This window comes from Caenorhabditis briggsae (genome assembly GCF_000004555.2).
Source record: "Caenorhabditis briggsae complete genome, chrII, whole genome shotgun sequence".
NCBI classification, from domain to species: domain Eukaryota; kingdom Metazoa; phylum Nematoda; class Chromadorea; order Rhabditida; family Rhabditidae; genus Caenorhabditis; species Caenorhabditis briggsae.
Window position 1 is genome coordinate 6,553,322 of NC_013486.2, and position 10,369 is coordinate 6,563,690.

The following is a 10,369-nucleotide window of genomic DNA, read 5'->3' on the forward strand; positions in this document are numbered from 1 at the left end:
AATTGCTATTCTATTATTTCTTGCCTATTTGCATAATAATGGTGGTGCAACGAATAGTTTCGCAGGGGGTGCTAGAAAGAAGAAGGAGAAGCTGAATAGATGGTGTTAATGGATATTTATGACCGTAAATCTACGGAAAAGTTTGAATTGAAAGAAAGCTTAAAGCTGATGGAGTTGAGTTCCAGAAGCATAAATATAGAACCACGGGTTAGGAACTCTTACATGTTTGATCATCGGTCTCTGCAGAGAATTCTGATTTCCCGTCCAATTTGAATTCTGCAGAAACATTTCCTCTAACTTCAAGTTGTTTTTCATTTGGCGCTCTTTGCCCTCTTCCAAAAAAGTCTCATCATCCCCATTCGATTTCCCTTTTCATTCAAAAACACATAAATAGATAGCCTACCTACCCAAATTTCAAGTTCTACCCGCCGAAAAAATTGGGCGGCGGAAAATTCAAAAATTGTTTTTTCAAATGGCGGTTTTTGGGCGTCGATGTGGGGGTTTTGTGGGCATTGAGGAACCGGTCGGATTGTGGCTGGCGAAATGGGAAAATGGTGGCAAAATGAGAGAAGATAGAGATAGAGATGCCAATGGTTCCCAACCACATTACTTTTCTTTTTTTTTGTCAATGATGATGGTTTGGGATAGGTATGTGTAACTTAGGAATCTATTCTGAATACTTCGACGAATCATATTAGAGAAGGAGATTCTTGAGAAATTGAAAAGAAAAGTTCCTAATGATAGTTGGGAAATGCTCAAGTCGATTTGGGTTACTTTAGCTGCTGAATGAAAAACATAAGCAGGATTTTAGTCATTCTTGAAATCTTATACCTACTACCCCATAAATACAGTATTTCCTTTAACTGAAGCTCCATGGGTTCTAATTTTTAAGCTCCTTTTTATGAAATTATCAAAAACTGAAACCAAAAAATATATTGAAAGAAAAAAATGTCTGCATAACTAAATAGACGAACTGCACTAACTGAACTGCACTAACTTCTGTTGGGTACGCTTCTATGTTTTTTACTTCGGAAGGTGGGCTTCTACTAGAGAAAATACGGTATGTCTAAAATTGTTAACTCATGGAACAAAAACTACTTTTGGGTCTGACCTTTCTAGATTCTAAACGAGGCTGTCGGATATGCCGACTTTTTGGTAAGGGCACGTCTGGGACGGGTAGGATTCGGAGGCCGCCCCAAGAGTTACTTGTTGGCGGAGCTTGTTTCCGAAAGAACAGTTGGTTGGTTGGTCCACGGCCACCTACTTACGGTCTGATCCGCGACCGGTCGCGGCCTTTTTTGACAGCCGTCGTTCTAAATAATTTTACGATCTTTCAGGAAGTTGTTTACGGACCTATTCCGATCCCCATCCTTTAACCAATTCGGCACTTTCATCTGAGTCACCAGAACGCGTTTTTTTTCGAAATAATCACATGTTTCATTTTTCCCCCGCTCAGTTTGGTTGGCATCATGCCAATCGACATGATCAGCTGCGCGAAAATGACCGTTTCGCCCTGATGTTTTTGTTTCTGGGGCCCGTGTTGCGATCACTCACACCTCACACATGTGAAAACGAAATAATGGGACAAAGAAAGAGAAATTTTCTTTTGCTTCGTCACTCCTCCTGTTGAAATTTTTCTTGGCGCCAAAAGTGAAGGTGGACTGGTTTTTTTCAATTTCTATTCGGGCGGCGCGAAATGATCGAATTCGAAAAAAATCTCATCGAGAGAGGGAGAGTGAGGACTGCGGTTTTGGGATTCTGATATGAGGACAGAAGTTTTTTGCGGCCGATTAGGACAGGGTCAGAATGATGAGATTATTAGAAAAAAAACTAATCCTCAGGAAAAAAGCAGAACACAATGACAGTAATCTGATGTGACATGAGAATATGCACTTCTGGAGAAAAGTCAGATTCTCAAAGACTTTGAGAAGGTTAAAAATGGCGATCCGTTTTGAGAAGATTTTGGATACAAGGGATCCAGAAGAAAGAATTCAAATCGAGATTTCGGTTCTGAGAATCGCAAGCCTTCCAATCAATCTTTGTTTCTCGAATTTTTCGTTTCGGGTGGTCCAAGTGGCAATAAAAATTCAAGCTCTGTGTCAATAAATGGGTCCAAAATATGATTTTCGGAAATCAGTTGGATTGTTTCCTTATCAAATTCACCTGCGCGCAAATATTGTAAACACTTCAATAGAAGGTCACCCTTTCAGCTCAATCATCTTAATTTCTATAAGAGATAACAAAATCTGCCAACTGATAAATGTTTTCTCATAATATCTCTTACATTTCATTATTTGACACACTTTTGATATCTCTTATAATAATTGATATAATGGAGCTCGAAACGCAAGTATAGGGTGGCCATCTTAAAGTGTTAACGGTACTCATTTTTAGAGCAAGTTCACCTGATGGTTTCAATGGTACTGATGGTGTTTATCAATCCTAGACTGCTTCAGCTGAAACAGATCTCCTGTTCTCTCTTCTCAGCGACCCGAAACTCTATTCCTCCACCTTGAACCCGTTCATGTTTCTATCTAACTTCAATTAATTTCCATCAAGTGTCTTCGTGTCGAAATTAGTTTCTCTGCCTGCCTGACTGGCACAAGTGGTTCGGAACCTTCGGAAGACAAAAGAAATGACTTCTCGCATGTAATTTATTTCCATTATCCTTCTCTCCTGGTTACCCTACTTTCCACATGTGTTCAATGTTGCTACAACTCTTGTTGTTTTTCCCTAAAATCCCAATTTTTCAACTCAATCTGCCACAGGGATCTAGGCGGGAAAAAGGCTTCTGCTTCTCTCCCTTTGAAGTTGTTTGTTTGTTAATTCACAAACCGTTTCCTCCTTCTCTCCTCGCTTTTTCTAGATTTTAAACACGTTTCGCTCAATTTTGGAAATCATATGATCTGCATTTCTGAGACATCTTCCTAGACGATGATGAATTAGTCGGTTTTTTTCAAGACGGTGTACTCAGAATTGAGTGTTTCAGATCTTTTCGAGAAGATAAAATGGTTGAATGATGAAATAAACACAGAAAGTATAGTTAAGTGAAAGGAAGAATCTAGGTAGTCGGGGAGAAAGTTCAGAGAAAAGTTCTAAGAGAGTTTGCTGGATAAGGATACGGTAGGTTGCACAAGATGCGATCTCAAAAGAGCTGACGTTCTATGCTTCAGTAAGATAATCTCGAAACTTTTGATGGTACGGTAGAACAAGATGCCGCATTTCCTCTAATATATAGAAGCCTAGCCAAACCGCCAACTTTGATCTCAACTATCTAGATTCTTGTGAAAGATATCATAAATTTGTCTACTAACTAATTATTCATCATAATATCACCAATACTTTATCAGTTGATATTATTTACAATTTCGATATTATTTACAGGGATCGAGGTAATTGAGCTCAAAGTTGACGCCTTGGGTGGTCTTCTAATAAAGGAGATATAGTAGCGGAATATACGGTAGTTTCCACAGCTTCTGTTGCTAACAATTGATAAACATTAGAGCTCATTTCGAACTCTGTTTTCAACTCATTTTGAACAATCCGAAATAAATCGGAGATACAAAAACGACACCATGTGGGTATTTTTTCAGAAATATACAATATAAAGAAATATAAAATATAGAAATATAGAAATATACACTTGTACTTTTCTGGATTTTGCACTTTCTGATTACTCTCCTCTATTACGGACAGAAACTTCCTTCAGGAATGACGTGTCTTTCAAGAACTGTCATTCGCTTTCTTTCTTTCCCTTTATGTCTTTATTTCTGGAGCATTGTTCTACTTCCTGATAAGAGCAACCTGCAGGTCGACAGTCAAATAAACCTTCGCCTGCTCTTCTTCTTCTCTATTCCCCATTTTTCAATATCAACTTTTCATTTCTTGAAATGTGTACCGTCCCCGAAGCGAGAAAAAAACTCGATTTCGTTTTCTCACTACTCCAAAAACCGACAATTGATACGCCTGGGTGATTGGAGTTAATTTGTACAAAGGAAAAAACTCAAAAAGGTGTTATATTATTACCCAAAATTTATTTTAACGATAGGAGTAATCTTATCAAAATTTCGACGCCAAAACCACCCGGTTCTCTTACTTTCAGTCACTATTTTCATGATTCAATCACACCAACAAACTAACACGAAAGTTGCGATGATCAGGGTGTTTGGCGAGAGGGGCGATTGGAGTGCGGAGACTCTGCGTCTCTTCTTCTTACGCACTCTCTTGGGGTCTTGGCATAGTGCCAACCTCTCCAGTGGAGGGCGGCGTCGAAACGGAAAAACTGGGCGGAGCGAATAGATGAGACGAGCCGTCGGTCTCTCGCATTTCGTCCTGTTTTCGCCCTTGTACCTAGCCGCCGATATATTATGGGAAATGTTCTTTTAGCTTCTGGGAGGTCTACTTTTCTGACGGGAAGGGTTCTTTCTAGCGTCTAGTTTTGTTTGTATGATCTTGGTCTTCATTTGGTATATCTTTAATTTTTATCTTTTTGAATTCAGTTCTAGCTCTCCACGGCTGATGGTCCCTTATCCACTACCTTTTCCGTTTGCTCATTAGTACCTTTCCGATTTCCTCCACCCCTTTTAAATAGAATTCATAATTACGTGCCATATAATTTGTTGTTGTGGCTGTGTGGTGGTGCTCGATCCTTTGCCAACATCTGGCTCTCTCCCTTGCTTCTTCGTTACAACCCTTCCAAAGAATATCCTTCTCCTAGGAGACAGCCGGGACAGATGCTCGCTTCTCGCTTCCTGAGAAGCCGGTTGGCTGGTTCGTGACAAATTGGTAGATATAAATCTATATCTTGGTTTTAGCGCTATATCAAAAAGAGTTATACTATCTTGATACAGCTGTGTTTTTTTCTCTTTGACATTTTCCGCTAGTCAGACGTCTTCCTGTCTGTTCTCGACCCTAATCACAAGTAACAACATTATACCAAATATGTTGACCAACCCCTTCAAGGGTCAACTATCTTTCCTCTCGAGACCGCCCTATTTGTACAGAGCCCTCTCCTCCTCTACAGTATCATTTTTCTCCGGTTGTTATTGTTGTTATCAATGCTTCTCCACCTATCACCTGCTCTTCCAACTATACACTTCTTCGTCATCATATAGAATAACCACATTGTCTCTTCTTCTTCCTCTTCTTATTCCCGTTCATCTGGTATTTGTTCATTCAATTAGTCATAGTTGTACCAGCATCCGGTACCAAGGTGTCCTACGAGCCCAATGGAGAAGATGTTGTTGTAACAAAATAGTGACTGACCACATATTGGGACGAAATGAGCAATTACTCATTGTTGAATAATCATAACTGGTTTCGAGGGAGCTGGTGATACTGTAAGACTTCCCATGACTCACATCTACAGTAAGAACCTCTTGTTTTCTAGTAGAGTAGCTCACTTATTCCGCATGAATTTAGTTTAATAATACGCTTCCTAAAATCTTGTTTATGATCAGAGCTCACTTACTTCGCTTAAACCTAGTTTAATAATATTCTTCCTGGCGTCTTGTCTATTAGTCGTATATCCCGAAACATTTTACACATCGCTTCTAATCCTCTTCACCCTGTCGTAGGGCTTCTCGCTAATTAATCCTCGATTTAGTACCTGCCCAGCTAAGAACAATTAATCCGGATGGTCAGTACTGCACAAAAATTAAATTAGAGAAGGTATGAGGAATGTAGACCGGACTCTGAAAATTTTGGAGCCTCCAGAGCAACAGAATGTGATCTTACTGATTGTAGATCATCTCCGATTTTCTCATCTGTCATCCTTCACTTGCATATCTCCTAAGAAGTCCCCGACTGTTTATGCTTCTTCTCCGACTCTTTGACTTTTTTCTCCTACTCTAATATAAACTTTCGGTGCGTCCCACTTAAAAAAAACCCCCCCCCCCCCTCTCCCCTCTCGTTAAAAGTAATCTGATCCCCTTCTTTGACCCGGTCGAAGTGGTCCGAGTCGGTGCGACCAGACGTTGCGCATAGTATATACATATATTTGTCTGGTCCGTTCCCTCCGATTGCCCGACTGCTGACCTCGGCCACCCTCTCAGTACCCCTCTATTACACTCCGACGATGCCTCCGGGTAACGCTTATGACTCCTCCCCTTCTCGTGGAAACCGGAGGGTCGCCCCTCCCCTTCCTCCTCTTTTCCTCCGATGGGTATATTCAAATGTATGTGTGTTCGTGACGGGAGGGCGTCTCGCTTCAGAGCTCTTCATCTTTTGACTTATGCTTCTCTCTCTCTCTCTCTCTCTCTTCTTTTTCTTCTACTCTTTTCTTGACTCTTGACCATTTCATTAACTTCTTATATTTTTAGTTCACCTCATTCTACTACTAAGACCAGCATGTCCGCTCGTCGTTGCCTTTTCGGACGTCCAACTCCCGAACAACGTGCCAGAACTCGCGAATGGCTCGACAACGCTTGCAAGCGTATACGTGAGGAAGAATCTAAGAAATGGGGATTCGATTTCGAACTTGGAATGCCTCTTCCTTCCCTCATGATCTCTACTGAAGTCGACTACAAGTATGAAATTCTGCCAGAGTGTTCCGTACCGGAGTTCTACAGGTACTACCATTTCCTTAATTTCTTCAATTACTAAATTTTATCTTTTCCAGAACTAAAGTGATCAGCGTCAACACATCGCACTCCACCCATACTGATTTGAACCTCAGCTCCACGACATTGACTCCATTAAGCTCCCCAAGCACATCTGAGAAGGAGGAACCCTCATTGATGGATCACAACAGCTCGTTCGAGGATGAGGAGGAGCCAAAGAAGTGGTTGTTCCGGGAGCCACCAACCCCAAGAAAGTCCCCACAGAAGAGACAACAAAAGGTCACTGATTTCTACACTATCACCCGTAAGAAGAACTCGATGTCCCCAAAAATGTCTCCGAAGAATGTGATATACACTCCAAAGTCGAGACGCCCGACAGTCAGCACTCGTTCACCGTACTAAGAGGTTTCAATATGATTTTTATTTCATTTATGCCCTTTCCCAACGGGTTGAATCTAATCATTCGATTATCTCTCTGTTTGAGTTCTTCTCAATGTTGAACTAGTCACTTCCATCCCATCCTCAAATATTCTATCCTTTCCCAATTCCCTGTGATAGATTTCCAACTGAAGTGTTTGAACTCTGTAATTCTTTACCCCATATATTGCCATCTTTTATGAACCAAGATCCAAAAATAATAAACCGATTTATGATTTTTTTTTCTACTTTCTTGTTTTTGTTGAATTTCAGATCCAGGAAAAAAACATAAAAATGAAAAAATGTGTGAACACACACCTGTGTACTTTTCATTATAAAACTTGCGCAATGGATTGCGCACATTTGTTTTTTGCGGATAGCCGGATCTCAAAGTTCAGAAACTATCAGAAAACTCTGCTTGCAAGATATGGAATCTCTGTTCGTCTTTATTTACAAATTACATAACACCGAGGCATTATTTCAATGCCTCTTCCCCCCTTGTCAAACTTAATGGACCATCATCGTAATCTGGCTAATAAATCATCTTGCATAACTTTAGAGAGTACATCAACAGCATGACTTCACTCATGGTTTATGTGGCACTCAAACTGCAGGAAAACAGTACCCCCGAGAAGACCTTGGAATGGACTTTTTTATTGCGGTTTTGCATTGAATCTCCGAGTGGTACTAAAGGTATGGGAGGTAGAGAGAAGGAACGGGAGGGCTATTACGTGGAGTGAAGGGGCTGGCGTCCCTCCGGGATCCGAAATTCGATGATCGATGGAGGGGAACTGGATAATTTATGTGACGTGGAGGAGAGCGAGCTGACTTCTTCTTCTTCTTGTGGTTTCGAGTTATGAAATTTAAAAGGTTATTGGTTTCCCATACTTTCCAGAATTTGAATTCCACTCTTGACAGCCACCTCTTATTTCTATTCATCTATTGAATCTGTGAATAGGTATGTCCCTCTACACAATAGTCGGTTGAATAATAACGCCTGGGATTAACGCCCGCATGTCATCGCTCTCGCTGACCTCTAGTGTCCGTTCAAGAGCAGGACATGGTCCCGATCGCTATCCATATCCTCTCTTGTATCGTATGTGTGAAGAGAAGAAGAGGAAAAGAGGGCCCTCTCTCTCACTATGTATGCACAGATGTGTAAAATACACCCTTAAACGTTTTGGAACAGTTTGTCTCGCAATCTGTTCGTGGTCCTCTCTCAACCAGCTGGCACCAATTGCAATTCAGTTGAAAAACAGAGAAGTGGGAGGTGGTGGTCGATAAGGTGACGCCTGATTTACGGCGAGCGCCACACAGTTAGCTTGATGGTTTTATGAGGTTGGGAGTCAGTGGGATCCAAATCAACCATCAATCCTTCAAGTTTATAGACTCCAGAAATCGAATTGACACATTTTGGCGCTGTGCCAAGAATATACAGTTATCAGGGTTGATAAGTGATGACGTTTGAGAACTTTTGTTCATGAAGAAAAAGTGTGATAAGAATCACACCTGTTGTTGGTAAAGTTGTGTTTAGAATGAAATGAATTAGAGTGACAGGTACTAGGAATGGCTTAGCATTGGGTGTTCCTAAAACCTCTCCTTAAAAAACAGGATTCAGAAGCATTAGAACATTAAAACGGAAATAGAATGTTTTGACAGTCGCCTGTCAGCGGCTTCTTTTTGCATGCACACACACATCAATATTATCTATACAAACCGGCTGTCTACAAGGCATGAAAAGGGCAGATGTATTCTTTCGGCTTCCGTTTATATTCATCATAAACGGGTCAGTCAAGAAGAAGAACCGTATGCAAATTTGGCGACTTGGGCGGCGGTTCCTCTGATAGAATACACAAGGGAACACCTTTGTGTTTTCGTCCGGTCAAGTCAGTACATAAATCATCGGAATGCCCATAGACGGACACCTAATTAGATTGCATTATGCGCAAACATTCTCTACCGTCTCTCTAATCTCCATGGTATTTTCTTTTTAATTAAAACAGGCGGAATACAAGAGGAACACGCCGACAATTGATGTAAGAAACAGACGATGAGCGAAGGCGGCGTCCAAGAAGAAGAGCACCTAATAATTTATGATGTTTCACTTTTTCCGACAGGCGGGTTTTGATTTATGACAGGCTGTCGTTAAGGCGCGGAAATGGTGCGGAATAACAATATAGGAGAAGAAAATGATGTTTTTTTTATTTTCGGAATGCTCTATAATTATGAAGGGGCTATACATGAGTGAAAGTTATTCGGATTGTTTGATGTTTCTTCTTTTTCTTCTGATGGCTAGAAGCGGATCCATGAAAAATGAGCAATCAGGACTGTTCCTTAACTCTGAAAACAAAATTGGCTTATAATTTTAAAATTGAAGTTTCATGTATCATAAACTTGTTTGTTTTGAAACACCCAAAGAATAGGAATATTTGAAAGACAGTTTATCTAGAAAAAAGGAAAGTTGTTTACAGTAAAAGCTCCAATAGAAGGTCACCCACACCGCCAACTTTGAGACTATATATCTCAGTTCCTGTGAGAGATATGAAAAAGTTGTCAACTGGCAAATTATTTATCATAGTCTCAAAAACAGTTTATCAGTTGACCGCTTCTTGATACCGTTTACAGGAAATGAGATATATGGGCTCAACGCTTACGGTTAGGAGCGTTCCATTAAAGACGTTTGGGAAACAGTTGATTTTTATGAAATAGTTGATTCAGAAAAGAGAAAAATCATTTTCATCCATTATTTACAGAGTGTCTTCGAAATTCTAAATCTACCTATATTGCTACAGTAAGATTTCTTTTTTGAATTAGGTTATGTACGGATTAAGACTTGATCCATTGACATCAAATACCGCCGCTTGAAACAAAATTCCTCAATTCACAATCCCATCAGACTTTCTCTTTTCCTCCAGAATACCATTATCGTCATTCCTCTCGGTACTTCTTCAAAAGTTTCTTTTTTGGAACGACCGCCCGTCTCGCTCTAATAATCGTTTATGCAAATTCTGTGCCGATACAGTCACTATAATTCTCCTTCGGAAAACAATAGGAACGAGAGAACTCAAGGGAGAAGTAGTTGTTCTGATAAAGAGTACATGAAATACAACATTTGTGAGGCTGCTTGTGTGCATCAAAAACTCGACTTCTAATTTTTTTGATCATGTGTACACACCGTTGGGTTTTTTGACAGTTTGACAGGTTTACGGCAGTCAAACCGACTAAAATGGTTATCATACAGAGCTGGCATACGGCCAATACCCCCATACCCATAAGTTTTTACGATAATCAAAATGTGCATGGGGGGTTAAGAAGAATGAAAAAAAAACTTTTTCGATTGAAACAAGGGATGCAATTAGCTTTGAAAATTGTTGGAAGAGATTTCACTGGCA

General features: G+C 40.3%; 1 protein-coding gene across 1 annotated transcript; it reads left to right on the forward strand.

Annotated features, from left to right (window-relative positions):
• Nucleotides 1–6,348: 6,348 nt before the first annotated feature.
• Cbr-cki-1 lies at nucleotides 6,349–6,962 on the forward strand (the record flags this gene model as incomplete). The annotated part of the gene is made up of 2 exons (XM_002630469.1): nucleotides 6,349–6,569; nucleotides 6,620–6,962. The coding sequence occupies 2 exons, from the start codon at nucleotides 6,349–6,351 to the stop codon at nucleotides 6,960–6,962; spliced, it is 564 nt and encodes a 187-aa protein (XP_002630515.1).
• Between the last annotated feature and the right edge of the window lie 3,407 nt (nucleotides 6,963–10,369).